The 26,272-nt window shown below is 36.3% G+C and overlaps 1 protein-coding gene across 2 annotated transcripts in view; it reads right to left on the minus strand.

The window, feature by feature from the left end:
• Positions 1-277: 277 nt before the first annotated feature.
• ITGB1 (integrin subunit beta 1) overlaps positions 278-26,272 on the minus strand; it is a 44,533-nt gene continuing 18,538 nt past the window's right edge. Inside the window, exons 2-16 of one of the 2 annotated variants that reach the window (XM_083822944.1) lie at positions 24,804-24,873; positions 24,481-24,566; positions 22,767-22,989; positions 20,640-20,810; positions 20,094-20,332; positions 19,053-19,208; positions 17,818-17,913; positions 16,792-16,881; positions 15,855-15,995; positions 15,531-15,733; positions 13,347-13,585; positions 11,077-11,299; positions 9,621-9,853; positions 8,698-8,864; positions 278-1,483 (exon numbers count right to left, since the gene is read on the minus strand). In XM_083822944.1, coding sequence (XP_083679070.1) covers positions 1,418-1,483; positions 8,698-8,864; positions 9,621-9,853; positions 11,077-11,299; positions 13,347-13,585; positions 15,531-15,733; positions 15,855-15,995; positions 16,792-16,881; positions 17,818-17,913; positions 19,053-19,208; positions 20,094-20,332; positions 20,640-20,810; positions 22,767-22,989; positions 24,481-24,566; positions 24,804-24,873 — 2,403 coding nt within the window. In that variant the 3' untranslated portion in view covers positions 278-1,417. Of the gene's footprint in view, positions 1,484-3,583; positions 7,871-8,697; positions 8,865-9,620; positions 9,854-11,076; positions 11,300-13,346; positions 13,586-15,530; positions 15,734-15,854; positions 15,996-16,791; positions 16,882-17,817; positions 17,914-19,052; positions 19,209-20,093; positions 20,333-20,639; positions 20,811-22,766; positions 22,990-24,480; positions 24,567-24,803; positions 24,874-26,272 lie in introns of those variants that run through there. The other variant, XM_083822945.1, reaches the window with a different exon arrangement.

A 26,272-nucleotide genomic window follows, 5' to 3' on the forward strand; every position in this document is an offset into this window, starting at 1 on the left:
ATACAAATAAAAGGCAGTGGCTTAACATCAGTTGTCACTGTACGTGATACGTTGATGCTGTATGTGCTGCACCCTGGCCTTTATGCATTTTTATACAACAAATGACTTCTGTTACCCAAGATTGCTTTTACCTAACCTACCTTTTTAACCTAAATTTTCTCAAATTTTATGTAAAAGATGTACTTTGTATTATTAAGATATCTATTACCTCTTTCCCAGACACAGTTCTTTATTTTTTTCCCCAATAGTATCATCTTTAAAAGACAAAGAGACAAGATTCAAGTATTTTAAGGTACTTTTATTTAATAAATAACTTCAGTAATAGCACTGTAAAAAGTGAACATCTGTTAAAATAAAAAGGCACTTAAAACAAGAAGATGACTAGGATGCAGTTTGAATGGTCAAAGGCAAATATACATGGCACATGTCAAAAATGTGTGACTTGTCACATGACAAACTATGCAATCTTAGCTACAGGGCAAAGGCAAATTTACAGCTAAGACTGCCCAAAAAGAAAAAAAAAAGCTTGTGTTGATACAAAAATATTACAAAAAGAATTGCAAACAAATACATTAAAAAGATTAGAAGGGTGACAAAGCACCAGGCTTTAAACTAAGAAAACTACAGAAGAAAGACACAGTATGACATAAGGCCCTTATGGGTTTTGAGGATGTCTTGGTAAAGTACTTCATGATACTGCCACCCAGGGCTTGAATTTACAAAGAAAAACTAGGCAAGTTACCAGTCAGCAACTTTTTCAGTAATGGCACGTGTTTTAAAGCTATTTATTCCTTCTTAAAATTCTTTCCAAACCCTTTCATCTTAACCATAACCTGGCAATAAGCAATTAAAAATAAGTATGCACACACTTTTTCAGTCCTTTACTCTCCTCGTTTCCAACTTACTCAACTTACCATATACTTAATCATATATCTAGTAAGTAGAACACCAGTTATTCACCAGCTCCATGCTACATGAGTTTAATTATACCTGCAAACTCAAGCCCTGATTTCCCTGTAAAGCTAAAAAATTTTAATACTAAATGGCTAGGCAGAGCCCTCATGCTGATTGCTTTAACCATTTCCCTCCCATCATGTCATAGCAGTATCACACCCTGTAGAAGATCTAGATTCACAGCAAGGGAGTGGAAAAAGGTCAAAAAGGCACCATGTGACCTTAGCTGACTAGGCTATACAGTCTCAAGTTTTTTTGTCAGACCCCGGCACTGATTATTTTTATTTGCAAAAAAAATAAAAATAAAAAAATTACATATGGTACATTCTCAAAACCTGAACAGGAAAACAAACCTATATGTAATGAATTAGTAAAATCACTGCAGTTTGCCCTAAATCTATCTTACTGTGACTACAAAAATTGCTATGCTGCATACAGTGTTGTGAAGTTATACAAGCAGTGTTCATTTTCCCTCATATTTAGGATTGACCACAGTTGTCACTGCACTCTTGTAAATAGGATTTTCACCCTAGAAAAAGAAAAACATTTATATTAACATTCAAAGAGATGAAAAAAGCACTGTGTTTGCAAGAAGTATGAAAATTAGCTTAAGAAATTATCCACAAATGTTTTGTTTGTATACAAACAGCTTAAGTCAAACTATTTTTCCCTCTTGCAACTTTAACAAAGGCATGCTTAGCTAATAAAGCAAAGGGTTAGGGCATGATCCTATTCAGTTTATGCCACAGGTTTCCTTCAATACTGCTGCACCTCATATGCTCGTATCTCAGGGCTGAGCAGTCAACTCAGGTCTGTAGCCCATTATGCTTTTTTAAAGAACTGCAAACGATATCTTTTGAAACTATGACAGATCACAGACCACATTCTGCTATAATTAATATCTGAATAGCTTATTTCATATTATAATTTAATTCTAGTAACAGATTGGAAAGGCTTGTACTATTTTAACAATACACATACAATATTTAATGTTGAACATTAGCACTTGTCATTCTCATTTTATTCCTGCAGGTTTCCCCCCATCCCAATATACAGAAAATGCATAGTTAAAACTAAGAGATTAGTGTCCTGGTGAGAATGCTGTAATAAAAACATTATTTCTACTGATAAGAGGAATGCCCACATAATGCCCATCTCTTACTGAGATTTGAAACCCTCTAAAATAAGCTTACTTTAAGTTTAAACTTCCCTTGTCCCCAAGTTTCCTTTTATCTCAGTAAATCTTACTCCATTTATGGCACATCTTTGCACACCTACGATGAACTCCTTGAACTCTAAATGAATAGATAAGTCTTATTAGAAAAAACTCCACCTGCTAGAACTCCACTGATACAGCCTGCATCTCCAGTACTGTACTCTTACCACAACTACACTTCAAGCTAAATAAACATTGTTTATCAATGTAAAGCTCTTCTGTGCATGTATGAATAATTTCTGAGGAAATTCAGTACAGAGCAGATCTCAGCCTGAGCACTGCTCTGGCTAGAACTGTATCTGGCCTTCATTAGCAGCAGGGGAATATCTGAAGGTTAGGAAGGGAGTATCTTTGAGGTTCCTCCCAGCTGAGATAACTTATAACACCATTATTCAATTCTGCCCTATTAAATTACAAACCATTTAAAACATTTCAGGTTAAAATTATTGTTCCTACAGTCAAAGGAAATCCTAGCCCTACACCCCAACCCTGGATGACATTTTTTTTCCTTTAATCTTTGATAGTCTGGCTTTGGGTGTAGAGCAAACTGTGTCTGGTAGAGACTTATTGCTTTAATAAAGTAGATTTTCAAGTAGTCTTTTATCGTACTTCACACAGCACTTCAGCTCAGATGGCACATAGCAGGTGTTCTGTAAAGTATCTAAACCTAAGTGACTAGTATTACCCATTAAACGGGTTGCATCTTGCCATGAGATGCTGTTCCGAATATTCATTTTATTTCTAGGAAACCCAAAGCCCCTGTAAATATATGTGATTTATAGAGATTAAGCATGCCTGTTTTTTCCAGGGTCGTAAACATTGAACATCAACTACAAATACCACAGGATGTGCCAAAAGGTGACAAGACAAGCAAGAAACAACTTGGTCTGAAACCTTCATATCAATTCCTAGGAAGTTTGTTGCCTTCTATTTGTGAGATCTGGCAAGGGACAAGTGACTGTACCCCAACAGAGGCAGCTCCTGCTGCTAGGGCAAGCCCAATTAGCTGGTATTCTGCCTTTCTGTCACAGTTTCTCTCAGACAAAAAGGGTATTTCTCCTTAAAGTAGGCTTTTCTACATGCCAGAACCAAAGAAGCACATGCAATCTTGCTAGATCTGCCACCCCAGCCTAATCTCTCAAGTCCAGAAACTGCACTGCTGGACAGTGTCTCTTCCCTGGAAATCAAGATTCTCTACTTCATCTCCTCAAGACCTGAGTCAGCATCATCTGGTTTGAGGTAAACGTGGAACTAGGTGTCCAGTGTTGGCTAAACTTCACAAATACACGGTAACAGTAAAAGGCTCTTCTATCAGATGCCAGGACAACTCTCTCTTGATTAAAAATCTGTCATCTACTGGTTTGGAAAGGGATGGGTAGCTGAGGGAAAGAATTTATTTCTGACAGAAACACAGTGTTGTGGCTAGTTCTCAGCCAGAAAAATTATCAAGGCAAAAATTATTTGTACCTTCTTCCCAGAATATTTTTTTATTAAAAGGTTTTGAAACAGTAAGATACAGATTAAACTGAAAAAAACATCCAGGGATAAGGGATTTCATCAGTAACTGAAATACCTCATTATGCCTCAAAGGGCTCGGCAACGTATGTTGATTGTTTCCTAGACAAGTTTTAACAAAAACTTCGGAAACAAACAAAACAGGAAAAATCCACACACACAGAAAAAAAAAAACAGTAAAATTTGTAGTTCAGAGAAAGTCTATAAGCTTAGTAGGCTATATTGAATACAGATTAGAAAATAATGCACATAGCTTTTCAACAGCAAGGCATTATATAACACTTGTTACTCTGTGCTTTTAACCTTCAACATTTTACAAAACAGACTACCCCCTGCACAAGCATGGAGGTATATGTTTACATTTTCTTATTTGTAAAAGAGCAGTAACTTCCATCCATCAGGTATTGCAGGAATCAGTCCAAAGGTTAGGAGTAAAACCTGGAAATCTGCAGGGTACGACTCATGCAATTAATTTCTATTTGGAATCAGGTCCAAAATGCAATTTGCAAAATATGACTGTAAATATTTATTATAATGCTTCTTTAAGAGAAATCATGATTTGAGATGTACAAGCTCTTTATTTAGCTAGCATAAGGCCTATTTACAAAGAAAGTGAGATGCTGTACTGTCTTCCCCTGGGCTTACATTTACAAGAACTCACACTGGGATTTAGGTCACAGAGCAGCACTTAACCAGGTGCCTCCCCACATCAGCTGAGCGTCTCAGTTCCCGCTACGAATAATGGAGATTCAGTCGCCACAGTCAGAACTGTTCAGCTTAACCCAACCTGACGCTTAATCACCTTAGCAGCCTGTGTGGCTTTACTGCCTGTAACCAGAAGAGAGGCGCCCGAATGGCTTCTGTTAGCCAGGCACTGGCAGCACTGGCCCTGCCAGCCACGCTCAGTCTCTGTCTCAGCAAAGTCTTCTGGACAGTTTATTATTAAAACTAACATGGAAGTAGTAAATAATACATCCACTAGTCTAACCCAACTCTCACCTCACTTAGGCCCCTGACAGCTGGCACACGGTACGAACTTTCAGAGGTTAGCAGCATTCCCTATTTTTAACTGGCCACTAAAACGTGGTATTCCAAACTTGCTTAGACAAGAGCTACGGCTTTGTAAGTAAACCCATTTCCTTTATGCCAATGCAGAAAACACACTGGTTTAAGCATGCAAAGTTAGGAAAAACTTCTGCCACAAGTTCTTATAAATTAAAACATCACACACACTTAAACAAAAACAACAATAAAACAAAAATCAACAAACAATAATTATATGCAAGATAGAATGAAATACATTGGACAAAAGATAGAGGCATTTAAAAAAATACCTTCAAGAGAGAATAAAGCGTCATGTTCTTGCAACAGTACTTATTTTTAATCAGACTGGGCTGTTCAGAAGTAAACAGTTTAATCTGGTGCTTTATAAGGATAAACTTATTATACAGGATGTTTGATCAACCTTTTTATTCCTTTTTTTTTTTCCATGGACTTACTGCTTCAACAGTCACCTGAAATACCTATATAGTGGGTTTAAACCCTAGGTCTGTAGGAAACTGCACTCCAGAATATTTAAACTCGCCCAAATTGTTCAAGAGCTGGCTCTTACGATTTTCAGCTCTCATACTTTTGTTTTATTCATTATATTATCATTATCATTACTCATTATTTTACAGTAAAAGGACAAGTCATCTGTCAATCTGTAAATACAGCAACTGAATCAGAGGATAAAGCAAAGGCCCAGGTTGAGGGCAGTACAGGTGACAGAGGGCATCACCTACCACGACTGGAAGACCAGAAGAAAACAACTAGCCTACAACTAAGCAAATACTTTTTTAACAGCACAAATCTAAACCGTGCAGTCGGTGCTGCAGGCCAAGGACAAACTGAACTCGGTTCAGCGTAGCTGCCCTGAGCACCAGATGCAAGGGAGCTGCGGGGCAATCCCTTCGCTTGCCACAGCCCAGGGCTGGTGAAGTACCCGGGCACCTGGTCCATGGCGAGCTGTGTGCTGCTGCAGCTCTGCTTGCGGCAGTAACCGGGCCACGTATCAGTATGACTGCTATGGAAGGGATACACAAAGTGCACACAATTTCTTTTATTGTGTATGTACACATCTGGAGGGAACTTATTCCGGTGGATTTTTCTTGTAATGGGATTCCAGAAAACTTCCTTGTCAACGTGAGACAGTTCTTTCTTCCTCTCGTATTGAATGGAAGCCCAAAAAATCTGAGATATAGGGAAAAGGAAGACTTTCTCCTTTTTCTTTTTATGGGTGACCTGTTCTGCCAATACTTTCTGGTGGCCAATAAAGCTAAAACAGCCTGCCCTCTCTCTCCAAGGATCGGATATTTCCATGGATACTAGAAAGGATTAAAATCATACTTGAGAACCTACACTCCTTCATATTTTTTGATTTTCACAGTAAGTGAAACAAGAAGGCAGGATTCACTCTCCATGGAAAGAAAGCTTTCTGCAAGAAGTGAATTTTGAGAAGAAATGGCAACACTGAAGACATTATATCCTGGGAGGAGTCATGGGGTAGAGAGTGAGAAGAAAGAATGGAAGTTACACACCATGTGGTTTGTTACATGCTTGTTCTGCACGGAACAGAAAATACACAAGTCAGTGAACAGCAGGAAAAGAAGGTAACAGAGACTTAACAGATGGAATACGTGAAATATTCAAGAGGAGTAAGAACTCAATCTCCTCCCCAAAATAATCAACTCTGAGAAGAAAAAAAAATGGAAAGAAGGTGAATGTGGTCACTGTGACAAGCAAAACATTTTTTTTAAATTTTTTTTTTTTTTTTACAATCCGTTTTGGACACACTGGAAAATAAAAAGATTGTAAAGAGAAAAGGAAAGTACTTTTCATCAAGCTGGAGCTCAGAATGCTAGACAAAGTATTTGAAAATGTCATAGTGAGGACAGGTAAGAGCTCAAATACTCTTAATTCCCATTTTCTCTTTACAAAATCTTTCAAGTGCAACACTGGAAAATTGAAACAGCAGACAGAATAAAATTTGAGATAGAGATCCTTCCCTTCCACTAGCTCCTGAAAAAAGCCCTTTGATATTTAAAGGGATGTGCTGCCTTCCCAACGTTTTCAGGTCCCACTCCCTCCCTTTAATCAGATTTTCTGCATTTCTTACCTCTCAGCACTCTGACATCTGCTCCCCTACTCATCCCCCCTTTCCCACTCCTTCCCCAGCAACTGGGAATCCCAGGGAAGGAGGAGAATCCTAAAGCATTCAAGACAGTGCAATCTTAAAGTCTACACAGGATATCCATCGCTTCTGGTTTACTGTCTTGCTCTTCTGGATACTACTGTTTGTCTCTGGGTATGAAGAGAACTGAAGTCAGCATTTCCAAACAAATTAGGAGTTCAGACAAAGTTTAGGAAGGACTAAGAAACTAGGGCAAAATGTACATCTGGAGGGGACAAGAACACTTCCTCCTCTCACATGAATGCCCTTTTCTAAGGAAGGCCCCAAGCTGACTGAGCTACAAGGATCGATATTGCCAGTTACAACAGAAATAGGGATGGAAAAAATAAGATGCATATTTAATTACCAAATGAGTAGAGTATATGCATTTCACACTTTAAATTCAGGCTCATTCTATGCTAGGTTAATAAGCCAAAGCACTTAAAAAAAATATTATATTTATAGGCTGGATATCTCAGGAATATCTAAACCAGCTTTGCAAACACATCAGTTTTAAGCAAACTGATTGCTGATTTGAGGGTGTAGAAGATAAATCCTTCCCTGAACACTGCATTTCTTCACAATCCAAAGAGCTTCTTTAATCCAAAGAACTGTTCTATTATATACCCACATAGTTATTCACAAATAGTTCATTTAAAAAAATATATCACTTGTAGAATAGTTTAAGCCAGTACTGGTGATATTAGTAAGTAAGCAATCTTTCTGTCAAAACAAGTTAGACTTTCAAGCTGCATTCTTTAAAACCCCAGAATCAAAGCAGCAGTAGATAAACTGCACAAGACTCAAATTGTGATTAACTGACTGTGACACACAGTGAGTTCGAAGTGACATGCAAAGGAAAAAAAAGGAAGAAAATGAAAGAAGATACAAACTGAGACTTAGAGACCAGCTTTACGTCCATAGTTTGGATTCTTGAAATTGTTAATAGGACTCTTGTATATTGGGTTTTCTTGCTGAAGTAAAAGAAACGGTCAATGTCGAATAATTCAACAGGGAAAAAAAAGCAACATTCTCAACTGTTACTGAAAAAATCATGCCATATATAAAGAAAATTGTTAGTATTATTTTTCCAATTTAGACTTAATTTTCTTAACAGAAGACATCCTAGGAGATTTTTTCAAATTATTCCCTCACCAACCGTATATGGGTATTGACCTATAGAACAGTAGCACAGGGTTTTTGATTAGCAGATTCCTAGCATTTCCCAGAGGCAGAGACCCAATATCATATGTAAGCCTACAGACCATAAGGCTTGCTTTTCTTACGTATTTTTTCTGTTGTCAAGAGGTTGGGAAGATTTCAACAAGCCAGCACCAATCATGACCTTGCAACCAGTTATTGAAATCTCCCAACTAATCCCATGTGAATATTTACAAGATCTCTTTCATAAGCATAAAATTTCCTTCTTTATTTTATACAAGTGTGATTTTCACCTTCTAACAGACATTTTAATAGTATCTTATAGAATGTGGTACAACTGCAAAGCTGAACTATTCTCTCACCATCACATTTTCTCTCTGAAATTTTATTACAACTGAAGTTATTACTCACTTTTCTAAACCAAGATCTTCTTCTTGAAGAGGACTGTGATTTTTTTTGTTTGTTTTTGTTTTGCTATTGGTAACAAATGACACATTTTAAATCAGCTTAAAAAAAGGATATTTCTGTATTCCTGTCCTATGGAGAAACAAATCTGAAACATGTAGGGCATGTGAACAACAATCTCCTAATCCTCACCAACTACTGCAGCTTTTATACAAACAAAAGCCTCCTCACTTACCGTATCCCACTTGGCATTCATCTTCTCCTTTTCAAATTTAGCAAATTCTCTTCTGTCATGAATGATCATTAGTAGTTTCCAAATCAATAACAACGCAAGTCCAATAAGAACAATTCCAGCAACCACACCAGCTACAATAGGAATGATGTCAGGGCCACTAGGGCATTCTAGGGAACAAAACAAGGAAAAAATGATTTTACAGAATGGTGAAGGTAAGGTGTATGAAGATGCCTTTAAAATTTTATTTTGCGCTGAAGCCAGTATTTAGAGTACCAAAGATAATACTACTTTCACTTCAAATTACTAAAGTTTTAGTACAGAACATCTTGTAACATTCCATCTTATTTTTATCCTTCTAATTTTTGTTTAATCTTAGCAATAGAATATTTAATATTCTGATGAAGTCTACACACTGCTAACCCTTTAAGCAATTCATCCAGAGTATAAGAATAAAATAGCTAGCAATTGTATTTCAAACATGCAAGAGCTTTAAGTTAAAAAAGGTGTTCCTCATTTTATCTCAGACTGTAAGTAATATATATAGATGTTACTTAGATATGTGCTAGTTAGCAACTAACACTTTGCTTCTACGCAACTTTTTTTTCTTTTAAATATTTCCTTATCTTAGGAATCGATCTCTACTGAAAGAAAAAAAATACAAACAAACCGAAAACAAATCTATATACCTGATTTTTTTGTTTTTAAAAAACAAAACCCTTTCCCATCAGCCTAAAGAAAAAACAGATCTAGAGAGACTTATGTTTTTAAAAAAGCCACTGTGTTTCCAGAGATAAGCAACTCTCACACAGGAAATAGTTCCTATTGCTGAATGCATCTAACTCAGGCAAAACAACCAGAGCGACTTTGTACTATGTAAGTGCAGAAATTAAGGTGACAGAGAAATGACAACATCATGTTTATACCTGGGGTCTCTACCACATGGACATTGGCTTCACCATTTGAGTTGACGGAGTATGTGAAGTAGAACCAGCAGTCATCGACGTCCTTCTCTTTGCAATGAGACAGTGGATCGGGCTGGCCTGGTTGCGGTAATTTGTCTCGACTTTCTACCCGTGTCATGTTAAAATGCATACATTCCTGAGAACATGTTTCCTTCTTTTCACCCTTATTGAAAGCTCTGCATTGAACACAGTCCCTGTGGAAATGCAAATCAGAAGCAATGCTTTCTAGTATATTCACAAAAGATTTTCAGCATTTAATCTAAAGAAATGTAAATGAGGGGAAAAAACCAAAAAACAAAAACATTGCCATAAAAGCAAGAAAAAAAGAAGCAAGACTTTTTTTTTAACCAGTCGTAACATTAATGTATCTTTTGATTAACAAAAACCTGCTTTGCCAAATTTCTGTTTTACTGAATGACTGGCAAGCTTCAAGGACAGAGGGTTAAAAAAAAAGATAAAAGACCTAAACTTCTAAAAGGAAATAATTCTAAAACACTTTCAACAATTACACCTGGAAAATGAATATTCTCTCAAAGAAGTTAATGTAGAAGCAGAAAATTTACAATGAAACAGTATCTGAGAGACTGATGAGTTAAAAAGAACGAACTGTGTAATTAGTTTTACAGTAAGATATCACTTGAATAAATCATTGAAAAATAGCAGACTGAGCAGGATTTTTATAGTAAAAAGACTGAGCTGAGAGAAATCTTAAAGTCAGTTGCACAAAGCTAGGAATCAGCAGAGCCACTACTAAAATTTATTTCAAAATTCTGAATGTAGAAAACAGTTTCCTTGAAAAAATCTGGATTTCCTAAGACAGGGATGCAGATTTCATTGGCCCCCACACATCTAAGTTTAGTTTTTGCCTGTCAGGATAATCTGAATTCTTCAATAGGATTTTAGAAAAAAAAAAAAGGTTAAAAACAAAACAGAAGTTCTAAGCAAAAAGCTTAGCTGAAATTTTAACTATTCTGGAAACTGTGCAGTTTATCTATGCTTACTTTTGCTGCATTAATTTCAAAAGTTCAAGACGGTGGGACTTGACTTTACAGCCTGTCACATCAGACCTAAGCTTCCTGCAACTCTGCAGAAAGTTGGCTGTTAGCAGGCATACATGAAATAGGGGAAAGCTGTAACCTGCCCAAGTCAACGTGAACGGATAAAACGGATTTAACGTAATATACCCATTTCTGTGCGTAACAAAAAACAGCAGTGAAAGAATTTAAGAAAGAATTTTTAGAAAGAATTTAACACTGTTTAGTTTGTAATTCTTGATTCTCACCTTAAGACTTTTATTACCTAAACAGATAGCATTATATTCCTGCATTTCAGGGCACACCATATTTTTCAAATTACGCATAAATTCACCATGAAGCCAAATGAATGGAAGCTAGGATTTGGTTTTCTAGATACTTACTTGTGCTCTGCACAGACACCAAGGCAAGTCTGACACATTTCACATGTGGGGCCTTGGAATTTGGGATCTGTACAATTACAAGTTCCACATTCACAGGTTCCTCTTCCATTGCAAATCTGCCCGTTAGATGCCATACATGGAGTAGTATCCAGGGAGCAATCACAAGCACTGCCAGTGAAGTTGGGGAAACACTCACACACTCTGCATTTGCAGATACCATTTCCTGAGCATTGAAAAGATATTTCAGTTAAATGAAGTCTTATATTAAACAAGTTTATGACATTAAGAAACAAAATGTTTACCATCTTCAAATATATAGGGAAAAGAAAACTCTGGTGGACAAAAAATGAATATACTAATGAATCAAAAGAGCTAAAAAATAAATTTATGTCCTTAAAAAACTACTTACAGAAGTTTCTTTCCTTCTCCCATTTTCCTACATTTGGATTTCCTTTCATAAACAAAACGATGAGACTACGGAAAGCTGATCAAAACAGTGTAATGTGATGGCCATACCTCATGGGTGGATAGCATCACAGGACTGCTTCAGCTGGCAATTTTGTATGTATATAAATACTCTACAGATCAATATTTATTGATCACTACTGTACCTATCTCTATGTAAATTTATAATGCAAGATCTAAAAAGATGAGGAATGCACTAACTTAGACTTTATAACATAGAAAAATGAAACACCTAGAAATATAGAATATTCTGAGTTGGATGGGACCCACAAGGATCATCGAGTCCAACTCCTGGTTCCACACAGGACCACCCAAACACCAGACCCTATGTCTGAGAGCATTGTCCAAATGCTTCTTGAACTCTGGCAGGCCCAGTGCCATGACCACTGCCCTGGGGAGCCTGTCCCAGTGCCCAACCAACCCTCTTGGTGCAGAACCTTTTCCTGACACCCAGCCTGACCCTCCCCTGTCCCAGCTCCATGCTGTTCCCTCGGGTCCTGTTGCTGTCCCCAGAGAGCAGAGCTCAGCGCCTGCCCCTCCGCTCCCCTCGTGAGGGAGCTGCAGGCCGCCATGAGGCCTCCCCTCAGCCTGCTCTGCTCTGGGCTGAACAAACCCAGGGACCTCATCCGCTTCTAACATACATTCCCCTCTAGTCCCTTCACCATCTTTGTTGCCTTCTTTTGGAGGGGGTCTCTAATAGTTTTAAGTCCTTTTTATACTGTAGTGCCCCAAAATGCACACAATACTTGAGGTGAGGCCACACCAGTGCAGTGCTCCCTTAGGCTCCTTATAAAACCTTTCAGCTACTGTAACTCCGTCTCACCTGAGCTTTACGCTCTTTACATTCCCTACAGAGGAAACAGATATCCGTATCTCGAAAAGGGCAATTTGGATGGAATGGAAAGATCTCTGGCTACACTTCTTCTTCTCCATTGAAAATAAAGTGTTCAGGTCAACACTCCTCTGTCACCATCTATTTTTGGACACCACCACCACTGCTCCTAACCTTTGGACAGCTGATGAGCAACAGGTGTATTCCATCTAAATCAGACAGATTAAGTATTCTCTTAATTCAGTTAAAGCTTAGCGCCTTCTCTGTTTTGTTTTTTGGATCGCAGTCAAAACTGAGGTAGTAGTTACACTCCTACCAGCTACTTCCATGTATGAAGAAGCCTAAGGAAGTTACAGGACAAAAATATATGCAGCAAAATTAAGTTAGACACTCACTGCTAGACGATTTTCTAAATTGCTTTTAATTTCAGAATAAAGTGCCATTTAGAGTCTTGTTTCACGTACTTAAAGCATCTTTCTGGGTGTAGCACATTCTAAGCTTCACTCACCTTTCAAAATAGTCTCAAGATAGTATCTCACCGGTATGTTGTCAAGCACAAGCTCAAGCACTATTACAAGTAAACTGAGGTCATTATCTTTTTTTATTGACGCAGTGGTTACACTGAGCCAGAATAACTTTATAATCTCATGACAGTTGTCTCAGCATTCTTTACTATAATACCTGAGGGCAATTCTGTAATAAACAGCAGAAGTCAAGTTCAGTTTATATCCTTCTTTTAGCTCTGAATCAAGGAAGGCTGGAACATGTATTAACACACCCTATGTTCAGGATCATGAAGAGCTGTTTTATTAATAAAAAGTGTTTTCAGTCACTGTTACTCTGTGCGTTTTCTCATCTCATCAAGTAGATATGTATTTTTAAGCTAAGTATCACTGCTTTAATGGGTACAGTTGACAGACTTGTAAACTATTCACCAGTTTTGTCTATAAAAAAGTCTGAAGTCACTTCTCACCTCCACAAATCAAACCATTTGATCGATCACAGTTGAAGTTATCACATTCACAATATTTGCCAGAATACACTTCGTTGGTGTTTTCTCTTTTCTTGCATACACATTGTCCACAAATGCATTCTCCATTGTTACTACATATTTCTGTACTGTTCTCCCTCCTGCAGTAAGCGTCCATATCCTCACTATTTACTTCATCTGTACTACATTCACAAAGTCTTCCAATTCGTCCTTCATTACATCTGCAAGGTAAGAACATGACTGAAAATTTAAACCTAATTAATTAAAACATATACAATAAAAAGACCGCAAAAATAGCACAGAGAACAGGAGTAATAGTGACTTATCTCAATGAATGTTCCAGGTTCAATTTAAAATAGGATTTCTAGCTACTTAACAGCTCTCGAAGCTGCTGGAGGTAACTCAACTAAGATGCTCCTATCCTGATTACTTTTTCCAGGTGAGAAACTGTTGTCACCACCTCTAACTAGATTGCCACATAACCACTATTAATTCCTCTCCAATGTGACAGAACCGTAATTACTTTTAAGTGACAGTGACTGTTCACTGTAGCTGCTGTTAACTTTCAATGAAAGAATTTCCCATGAACAGCAGCAACTAGTCAGGGGAGTAGCTGATCTTCAGAGTTGCTGAGCACCAGCAAATTCAGCTGAATCTTTGGGGCTCAGCACTTATGAAGCATAAAGCAATGATGAAGAAATGGAGTTTGTTCTTGTTCAGCAATTGGCAAGCTGTTGTCACCTGTCAATCAGAGATGATGCTTCCATCATGAAACTGCTCTTGCTCCAAAAGCAAAAGGCTGTTCTTATCCACAGGTCTGTTATCCCCTGTGTGAAATTATGGGGATGATAATAACAGGGATACCAAGTTTAATAATTCTTTCTACGGTCATTGATGGTTCATTATTTAAAGGAAACACCAAAAAATGTCTTCAAAACGAAGCAATTTATTCAGTGTTTATTGTCTGAAGCAGTTATTCTTCAACTTACTGAGTATTAAGGAGTTAAGAGCCATATGTCATTCTTTCAAACACTCAGTTCTCTACAGTCATCAGCTTCACCACAACGATATTAGTCAGTCCTACACCAGAAGTCCTATGAACTTGAAAGTCAGTAACTTCTCCTTTATTTTCAGTCACATAAATAATTGCATATTGAAGTATGAGGAAAAAGACTTATAACTCTTATTTCAGTTACAGTTCACTGAGCAGGAACTAGTACTGTTTTCTGAAGTCCTGGATCTTGTTTTCCTTGGGAACTACTTAATTTTGTTCTGGTCTTTGCATTCTTGTCTCAAGGGTTTCCAATAAGAGACTGTTTTCATTTTTGCTGTAGGTTTCTTGGGAAAAAAAGCCTTAAACCTTGACGTACTAGAGGTCAATCTTCAACTACTCTCCTAGTGGTGTGTAAATCCAGAAAATCCAGTATCATTTTACTTGATTTTCAAATGTGTAATGAGAGATCTACATCTGATCTAATAACTATGATTGGCAATAATGGAAATTTCAAAGGCATAAGTATATAAAAGATTACACATAAAGATTTATAGATGCATGTAATTAGAAGAAATATTTTAATAAGACCCTAAAAGGTTAAAAATAACATATGGGGAAGAGACTGAGGGAGAAAAAGTCATCCAAAATAAAAGTCTCAAAAGAACAACTACTTTACTCTTCCCTTCTATGAAATAATTGGTGCCAACCTAGGTAGGAGCTCCTATCAAAACCTAGGAAGACTTTGAATTTCTTGAAATCAGTAGAATTCACATTAGAAAGACAAAATTAGATAAGTACTAATATTTGCAAAAATATCACAAGTTAATCCCATTTTCTCCTATAATTCCGCTACAATAGATAGCCCTTAAAATTAAATATGGGAACAAAAAAAGCATTAAAGCCTACATCTTTTAAAGGACTAACCCAAGGCCACATTCTAATTCCGATGTGTGCAATAGCTCCAATATAATGATCGATATTATGAATTCCAGCACAAGGATTATTTGCAGATATATGACAGTATGTCAAGATGTCCTAAAAGAAATAGGGTTATAACAATAATTCTTGTTCCTTCATTCAAAAATTATTAAAATCAAATAAACCTTAATTAAGTAAACCAAATATAGCTCATATTTCCCATTTGCAAAAATAAATAAGATCTATATATTTACCTGCATGCGCCACATTCAAATGTTCCATTCCCTTCGTGGCAGGCTGGACTATTAGGTTCTCCTTCGCTTTGACACTGACATTCGCAGATGAACTGGAGATTAATTTCCACTTCTTCAGTGAATCCCAGTGGTTTAATTTTAATTGTTTCATTTTGTCCTTTCTTTGGACATTCATTAGCTGTTACATTAATCTCAAATCTAACCTGCAAACAAAAATAAATGGAGTGCTATATTATTAAAAGAAACTTAGTAATATTTATAAAAAACAATAAATATTGGACACTTTCAATGAAATTTCAGAGTAGCACACGTATTGGAAGTTACCTCATCTCCTATTGAAATGTTAGAACATTTCCTTCCATCTTCTTGTGTGTCATTCACTCCATTCTTGCAGTAAGACTTGTAACTGATTGCCACTCCTTTTGGTAGCTTACTGTTTTCCAGGATAACCTCTGAAGAAAGGGACTAAAACAATTGCTATTAGCTAACTCAGAATGGAGTTGCAAAAGCATTTTGATGAACTCTCCCTCACTCCTACTGATGCAGAGATATGCCAGGAAATGCAAGACATGCAGAAGAACGAGCAAAAGAGGCTTTGGGACCTGCTCCCAGTCCGACCTCGTGTTGTGCCCAGTGGCTCTCAAGGGGAAGCACAAGTGGCCTCTGGCTCTTAACACAACAAGGTCCAAGTACGCTCTTCTCCCTCAGGTATGTTTTAAGCAGAGGGAAATGCTGCAGCGTCTGCCCGTGCCCAGCAGACTGGGACACTTTGCCCCAGCCTTCCAGGTTTCTGGGCTGGGCAGTTCCAGTGTGCTGAGACAGACAGCCTCAGGGCTGCCCATCCTCACGCATGGTGACCCCTTCTCACACCTGAGCCCTGCTACGCATGGACGTTGGCAGACACTTGTTCTATGTACTCCAAAGGGGGAATGGTTCTCATTTACACAACAGCTATGAAGAAAATATTTTGGAGCCAAATGAAAAAACCACTGAGGTTGACAGAGACATTTTCCAGGTTGAAAAATGGCCCGCTCCTTTTCCATGTTAAAATAAGGCAAAGAGCCAAAGGTCCTAAAGGAAGGGTTATGTTTGTTTGTTTAAAGGGAAAACATAGATGATAAAATTAGAAGGAAGAAGTAAAGAGGTTAAGAGACCGTAAGCGTGTATCTTTCTAGTCATCTAAGCTCCGATCACAGTGCCTGAAAGTCTGATGTGGTTTTAGTGCACTGGCTGTACACTTACAAACAAAATCTGAACTCACATTGTATGCATCAATGATCAGCTGAATCACATTGCTGGAGTTTGAAGACAACGTTCCCACTGCTGATTTTGGTATCAGATTTTTCAGTTCCTGTCAATATTTACAAAAGTAAAAGGGAAGTTACAGCCTGACTAACAAACCAAGTATACATTGTAGTGTAAATACCTGTATGGTGTTATAATGCTTTACTGGATTAACCAGTCAAGATCAAGTACTTCAAAAAATAAAGTTGAAGTGTTGCCAGCATTCTTCATGATTTTTGAGGTTATACAAAGGAATACTGGAATAAAAAAAATATCCATCTTTCTCTTCTGCATTTTCACTTTAAATTTGTCAATTAAGACATTGATTTTATGGTAACAATAAAACAGAATAGAATAAAAGATGTTCTCTTGCACAAATTTACCACACACATCTTCAAGATCTTAAAAAAGAAGCACAAGACTTCTAGGGATAGATGTAAAAAAGATGATTTCTAGTGGAAAAAAAACTTACAATTTGAATACAGATAAAAGAACAAATTATACCTTGTTGCATTAAAAGGAGGAAAAATAAGCATCTCTTTTACATAGTAATTTCTTATTTCATAATCACATCCAACATTCAATTTTAACCATCATGAATATAAATAGAGAAAAAAGGACAAAATATGTTCTTTCACAGGTGTCTACACTCTCCTAAGCTATTTTGTTGTAAAAACGTTCATAAAAAGTAGCATTGTAAGTATGTTCTCCACTGCCTTATATCTATAAAGGTATAAAAAGACACAAGGAGGATTATTTACTAAGGAAGTATGAGAACTGTTTTCTCCTTGGAAATTACTAACATGTTCAGTATCACTTTGAATGACTTAAAAAAAAGGTTTATTAACAAAAACATAAATAGCAAAATACTACTGTGATCACTTCCATCCATACTTGTTTTAATTTCAAATTAAGCAACTTTAATTAATTCAGTCCAAACCTGAAGTCTCTAATGGGTTAAAGAGAAAAAAGTAGAGACCAGAAATATGTTACTTATCTTTACCTTATAAACTGCCTGAAACTCTTCAGTAACAGCAAAAATTGTCTGAATATTGTTCTCACTAAGCTTCTGTACCAGATGAGCAATAGAGGGATAATCCTATTAAAAAACATCAAGCATAAAATGCAGTTCAAAGTTAATACATAAAGTAGAAAATCAGAAACATTTTGACAGTAGAAATACAAATTACTTCTAGAAACATTCGTAAGACCTCTAACTAGCCAGCTTATGTTACAACTCTAAAGAAAAAACAACCCCTCAAACAAACAATCCTTGAAAAGATTCCATATATGCCCCATGAAGATAGGTGATCGTTGAAGGGACAACAAGAATGTTATCCTATTCCCTGACATTTAAATCCTCCAAGATAAATTCCTAATCTCAATGTTCTCAGAAAATTATCTTTGATAGTTTTCCATATGACATCTCTGTGAAAACCACTAGCTTTTGCCCAGTTTCATAAAGAAAAGATTAAATAAAATTGAATTAATTGTAGGTTGTCATTGAACAAGCACTCTCAATTAGGAATACAAACATGCAAACTTTGTAAAGCTTATTGTGTTCACCCTATTAAGTAAGTGTTTTTCATTTCACTTTTCATCTGCTTAAATAAGACACGGTGACAATGTTGTTAAACATATTTTTATCATAAATTTTGCATCATAAGATTTTAAGCAGTCAGAGTTCTATCCCGTTTCCGTTACAAATCAGTGCAAAATTGATTTAAAAATTACAAGTATACAGTGAGAGTTCATGATAAAATGACTCACAATGGCTAACAGACATAAAATAAAATAAAAAATAAAATATAAAAAGTAAAATACTCATGAATGGAGACTAATTACAGGCAGTTCTATCATTTGGGTCCCAAAGAAAACACAACTAGGTATGACGTTAGAAATAACTGGACGGTAGTAGAACTACTTCTGAACAAGCAGACTAAAGAAATAATAAAATAATAGGACAGAGCACCACAGTTTGCCAGTGAACAAGCAGTTATTAACTACCACAAATCATAGTGGCGAAGTTACCACTTCTTGAAGTTTTCCAATTAAGACTGGATTAATTCTTGCAGTTTTGCTTTACTTAAGCAAAAGTCACTTGATTTAATACATAGGCAAATGGGTAAAGTTTAGAAGATGTAGCATTCTGAAACTGTGCCAGTTTACTCAATTGACTTTTTTGAACTTAAACACCAGAAAATATAAATTTCCCTAGAAGAAAATGCAAAGACTTACGTAATAGTGGCTCATTGTGTACATATTATTTTCCAGATGACATTTCCCATCATTTGGTAAAACAATTCCACCAAGTTTACCGTCTCCTGCAAAGTGAAATCCAGCATCCGTGGAAAACACTAATAGTCTTGTAACATTTCTCCATCCAATTTGATCCTTAGGAAATAAAAAAAAAATATTTCAGTATTCTGCACCACTTTATTTTATATTAATGTGGACCAACAATGAAGAGGTAAATACATGATAAGGCAGACAGATGTAGGAGAAGCCATATAACAAAAGCATCGTCCTGGAAATTGTAATTCACTCAAATCTTAAAAGCACTTATATTTAATTAAATGTCGCCTCTAAAATATTATCTGTAAGATTTTCACCAAAGGCAATAAACTTTCCTTCTGCACTTTTAAAATAAGACTCCATATAGTTACAGAAAGTCCTTACTTCATTGATTAACAATATATTAATAGAGTAACAAAGCAGTAAAGTAGGATATAATTTTTGGAGTCTATATTGCACAGGTGCATAGAACTGTGTCAGACCAGAAACATCAAAGAATAATGAAGCGATCTACATCAGCTCTCCAAAAATAAACAAAAATCTGTTTTTGATCTACTTCTGTCTGAGAAGCTAGTAGAAATTAACATTCACCAAGCTATTCTGAAACATGAGCTAGAAAAACCATAATGACTCTTTGAAATCACTGGATAACAATTGCCTGTTTAGAATTCCCTGCACCTCTGAGCAGAATTTGACTCTTCTTTTGCAGCAACCTCTAAAAACATCATCTTTAGAACTCATCTATCTGACGTGAACACAGCCTGTGATCAGCACCTTCACATTTGCTGGCTTCATTCACTCACTAGAGGTCTCCACAAAACAAATCAATGTATTCATGCAGCCTAGTTTACCTTATCTTGCTAGCACAAGCATGACAAGTTGAAACATCAGGCACCATAAAACATTAAGGCTGTATTAAAACAATTTCACCTAATAAAGTATTAGTTAGAACAATTTCATCTCAGAAAACCAACACACACTTACCCCACAAACTGCAACCTGCATTATTGCATCAAATCCACCTTCAGGAGAATCCAAATTCCCAGAAATGTGCTGTTTACCTACAAGTTCATTAAATCTATTTCCTTCACTGGTAAGACTGAGCACATTTTTATAGCTAAATGGACTTGTACAGTTCTGGTCACCTGTACAAGGATTTCTGAGTTTGGCTGGTGTTGTACTTATATATGGCATCACAGTTTTCTCCACAAAAGAGCCAAACCCTAGGAGAGAATGAGAAAAACTCTGTAAGTCGAAGAATGGAATTCTATTATTTATATCGCGATGCAATAGAATACAAATTCATTATAGTTGATCTGATGTTAAAAAATAGCTCTCATATTTGTTTACATTCTACCTTCTCCATTACAACTATTCTCATATTCCTCAGTAGGTTTTATGTGCTAGCATGTTTGCCATAATACTGCTAGTTTAAAAAAAAAATTATTATTCATATGATGTGATTTTCACTTTAATGATGTGAAAAACATCAGGAAGGAAACTTTTTTTGAATAAGTAAATCTTTCTTACCAATTCGAAAGTCTGAAGTTATTTTTTGCATTTCTTGCATCAGAGCTGTTCCCAGACTTTTCACATTCTCTAAGTCATCTTTCATAGAATAGGAGAGGTCCATAAGATAGTAAAGGTCAATGGGGTAATCTTCAGCTCTCTTAAATTTTAATGAAAATGTTTGCGGTTCCCCTGTTTCAGAGATTAAACAACAAACAGAAACCATTACAAATTCCACAGTAACTACACTGGCAAGAAAAATGTCTTTTTAAGTAAAGTCTTTGAGATATTGACGATGAAGGTTTTGAGCTAGTGGTGAGGTTTTTTTCTCCTGCTAATTGAAATGGTTAACATTAAATTATGATGAAAGAATTTTGAAGGAGTATTTATTTCAGATGCCCAACTTTACACGTCTAATGCATTTCATTTCCCCATGGAAAATAGTGTCCTGCTAAAACCAAGCCTCTCTTAGTTGCTGCAATTTTAAATCTCGATGCTTGCAATAATTTTAACAAAGTTCCTGAAAGATCTAATAGCATAAATTTTCAATATCTATTTGCATCCAAGATGACTGAAGAAATCCTAAGGGTTTAGTTTCGGAAAAACACTCTTTAAATAGGTTTATAAAAGAAAAATCAGTTCTGGATAGATTATTTCAAGTTACTTTGCATCAAATTTAGGCCGAGCACAGAAACAGTAGTTGAGATAATTGGTTACTGTCTGTTGCAAATGTAAGCCAAGACCCTGTGCTTAGCCAACAAAAGCATGTAGTTTCACTCTGATGTTGAAAGACAGTGCACAAGAACTACCCCCAAGTTAAATGGAAAATAATTCTTTTGCCTATTGTTTATGAAATAAGGAATGGAATTGAAAGTTTTTTCCTCCATCCCAGCTTTTAGTCACTAAAGTGAAATGGTGATATTGCTGCTGATTAAGTCTGTTTAATAATTAGCAAATATTTGCTTAATATGAGGAAAATTAACAAGCTGGGGAAAGCATAAGATGGGCAAAGGGAATGAGTGTATGGATCAGGCAGCTATGCAGCATGTTTTATTTAAAACAAATAAAAGCTTTAGATTTTCCTTAGCTACTGTTTAAAAGAGCCTGCACAGAAAGCAAACATTCCCCTCTGTATGCACACAAACCCTAATCAGAGACCTTGTGACCAAAAGAAGTGCTCATAAACTGAACAATGATCTTTTGGGTTAATAGGTTTTGGTTGCCCAGGTCCCTTGTATGCTCTGCTGATCAAACTTGTGTCAACAGACTATTATTTCGTCTCTTGAAGTTGAAAGGGTCACTAGAACTAAACAGGGCTAATACCAAAATTGTAAAATAATTTTAATTCCTTTCCTTCTCTTCCCTTTCCTCCCTGTGCTAAGCAGCCTCGGAACACATTGCATTTATTGATGCAGTCCCCAACAAGCAGCTGCCTCCAAGTACAGGCTCTTATTCCAGGTAAATACAATATATTTTTGGACCTGGTTGCAGCACCTAGGAACTCTCCTTAAGGTCTGTTTCCATTATGTTCAAGTATTGTGTGAACTACCAGAATTGTTCCCCCACCCCCATTTTAATCAAATATCTCTTTATGGGTTTGAAATGGTACACAACTGCTTTGTTTTCATTAATGCAGTCTCATATCCACTTCTTTACCCTCTGGAAACTTTTATATAGCAAACTGAAAATCTTGCCACGTATTACGAAACCATTTGGCGCAGACTTTGCGTAACAGGAGTACTTCAAGGAATAGCAAGTGTTCTCATAACTTCTCTAGGTTTTTGCATGCTCCTCTACTTTTGTTACAAGAAGTCACACTGCAGAAAATCAACTGTAAAATACTGAAAACAGAACAATTTAATTTTTGTGACATATCTGAATCATTCTGACATTTTTATGAGCTTTATCTATTTTCTCAGAAATTATATCTGGAATAAGTGATAAAAACCTGTATCTAATCTTTTCTAAAAATCTGACAGCATTTGAATTACCTAAACACCTGGGGTTAACCTGAATAGTTCTGCTATTATTCAGATTATCGGAACGATAGCAGTTTCAGAAACAAAATGATTATACATTCAAAACATAAAATGCACTTGTGGTGGTGACGGAAAAATCATATGAAGACTAGAATGAAACTGTCCTTACCGACTCTTAGTTTCAGTACTAATTTTTGTGGCTGGATCTGTGTAATGGCCTCTGGTTTCAGCTTCTCTGCAGCACCTATTTTACGGTTTGTTACTTCTCTATCTTCAAGCACCTGTTTGCTACCTCTAGGATTTTCTATATCTTCCATAGGACAGCCTTTACTTCTCAGTGCTGCCAAGTCATCACATCGGGCAGACGTTGGTTCTCCTTCTTGCAAGAAGTCCTGGAAAACAGGGGTGAACAAATATCAAATTTACAGCTATCTGCAACGTGCTATACTCTACACACAATAACACTTTTTTACAATGACTCCATCCTTATAAAAAAATTCCAGTAATAAAACACAGTTCTGAAATATGTTAAATTTTACTCAATGAAACAGTGGCTATAATTTAATCCAAGAGTTTGCATTTATGTATATAATCTGTGTATAAGCAAGATGAAAGTAAAAAATATATATCCAATGTCACCTCTAACAGAAGCAGGGCATCCTTTTAAATCAGCTACTCTACAAGTGACAGCAGATGGGAAAGGCTCACATCTTCATGCAGTTGTCAATTATGTGAACTTATTTGTACAGTCTACTTTCCAATTACCCTCCTTTTTTTCTTTTTGAAAGGCTTTAATTAGAGATTATGTAAGAGTACCTTGGTACTCCACAACAAAACAATGGCAATATGCTGACAGAGCAGGGGAAGATGGACAACAATCCAAAAGTAAGATCCATTAGCAGCAAAAAAAAAGTTACTTTGCTCTGAACACAACTTACTATTACCTCAAATCTTCAAAACAGCTCTAAGCTCAAATATAAGTAAACAAGGTTTCTAATTGAGGAGCTTGGCAATTCTGATTTTTCCCTCCCCCCAGGATATATATGTAAGTAAGTATATCTTACAGTTTGTCAGTTCTTGATAGGAAGCTGACTAAGACCAAATAAATAAAATTTGGCCAAATGAATCTGATAGCCAAATTTTAAAGTCAAGTCAGTTTACTAGAAAAGTTTAAAGCTTACAAGCTGATCCAAGGGACAGTAAGTTGGTACTGCACGGAATTAAGTACACAGTATCATCTTACAGCAGGAAACAGGAAAGTTTCCCAGTTTTCATTAACAAACCAAAAAAGAGCTCTAAAGAACCTTTCCTTCTGTTTCTAACCTGAAGACACTTCAACTCAACTTTAGCACATGCAGCACATAATTTAAGATTTAATTTTTAATTACACAAGCAAGCTTTCTTTTGAAGGTTCATACTAAAACAAAAAACCCACCCCTACAAACCAGTCTCCCACCCCCAAGTCTACCAACAACAGAATACTAAAATTTGAACATAATTTCCTTTAAAAGCAGACCTTCACTCTCTTCCTCTGCTCCACCTACGTCTAAATATACCTCTTACTCTAATGTCACTAAAAGAATATAATTAAACATACCTAGACAGCCTCCATGCTGGAAGGATTTAAAATAGCTATGATACAGCTTGTAGGGTCCTATATACATTTAACTTTTAGAAAACAAAAAGTAAACACGTTGTGAAAAGATCTACTCAAATCAGGACGTCAGGAAAATCATGGTACTGAATTTTTATGTACTAATAGGTATCCAATTGAAGAGCTACAGGATATTATTGTTAATGAAAACGGACATTTCTATACATTTAAATATTTATTTAAATTTGAAACCAAGGGAAAAAAATAAAAGGAACTGTGCAATACTTACTGTTTTTTTACACCAACCACAGTTTGGTCCTGCTTGTATACATTCACCACATGATTTTGCATTAGCTTTTATGCAGTCACTTCCACCTATGAAAGAACACAGATAGGTCACTTCATTTATAAAGACGTGCTGACAATAACGCAATTTTAATTTGTTTCATACTGGCCCTGTAAACCAAGTTCTACATGTTATGACTAAGAGATATGAGCAACATCTTGCTATGAGCACTCATCTAACCAATACATTTATTGGCACAAACAACTGCTAAATACATACAGTTTTAAAGCAATATTAAAGTAGTGCAGTGAAATCAAATGATTTACCTTGCTGAGCAAACCCGCTCCATATCAAGCAACAGAGGATGCCAGTCCACGTGAGAAATTTTAAATTAATCTGAAATACAAAACAAGACAACCAGACTGTATGATTTATTGTGACTAGTAAACAAAAATAAAGTTGCATGAAAAGTACACGCATGTAACTGTTTCAGAGGGGACAGGAACAGAGTAGACTCAAACCAGATGTTCCTATCCACACCAATTGGACAGACAGATGAATTTTCATCTAATACAACCGTTATTTATGAACCAAACTCTGCATTTATAAGACATCAAACAGGGCAGCTGCTACTTAAATTCTTTTGAAACACTCTTGTTAGATAAACTCTCAAGATACAAGAAATTTGGAAATGCTGTTCAGTCAGGGCAAAAAACAAAACCAAAAAACCCCAGCCTATCAACATCCCATCCAAAAATATTTATGCTCTGAATGTTATCAGAGAAAGACTTCAAAATAAAGATACCCGAGAGATATGAGAGAAATGGAGCTTCTCTATTCAAGCCTCTGCTTTAAGGTACGAAAAACTTCAAGGCCCTTTCCAGAATCTTTTCCTAGAAATCTTCAAAGGGTATTTTACAGCCTAACTTGGCACCTTATACTCCAAACTAGAAATTTCCTCTCAAAATATGTAACCTAAAGCATCCTTGATATAAATTCAGCCTTTTTTTCTTCTTCTTCTTCAGGGATAAGGATAATTAAGGAGTACCATTCTTATTAATGAAAAAACTCTTTACCCTTTTTCCAAAGCTACGAATCTTAATGAAAACCTGCCCTCCCCAAAATAAACACACACAAACTTTGTAAGTTTTATGAGATGAGATTTGAATGCTTGTAAACCACAACTGATCACTGACCAAACTGGTCTCTGAACTGTAACTTTCCATAATCAGTAGAGACTTCACTTATTACTCCAGAGTTAGGACCACTGACTAAAAACAGGTTTCAACCAGACCATTTTTTTTTGCCAAATTTTCTTCTCCTCTAATAGTAGACAGTCATCTGAAATCAGTTTTCACAGACCTTATACAACTTTGGAATTTTGGTGTTATTTTAAATTCCATTTCTCTATTATTCATTATAGAATGAGAACCTGGACCCTGGCCACCAATTTCCTTTGTAGCCCTAAAATGTTACTGCTAACTACGGCCTTTCCAGGCATCCTAAAAATATCAGGATTCATAACAAGCTTTTGTTCTAAAAGCTATCTTGCAATTTAGCCAAGAGAATCTTTTAAAATGAACCTGCCATTTTCTGGAAGATGTACCCTTATTCATATAAATTAGCAGCAAAGAGAGCAGTGCTTAAATTAGCACAGCAGTTGAGTTTTGGTTTTCCCACACTGATTTAGGGCCATTCATAATTGTAACTTTGCATATCCAGGCCTAACTTAGACGGGACAGCTGCTCTAAAATCTGGTGGAGAAGGTTTCAAACAGGAGCCAACCCTTTGTTAA

Source organism: Anser anser (assembly GCF_964211835.1).
Source record: "Anser anser genome assembly, chromosome: 2".
In the NCBI taxonomy this organism is placed as follows: domain Eukaryota; kingdom Metazoa; phylum Chordata; class Aves; order Anseriformes; family Anatidae; genus Anser; species Anser anser.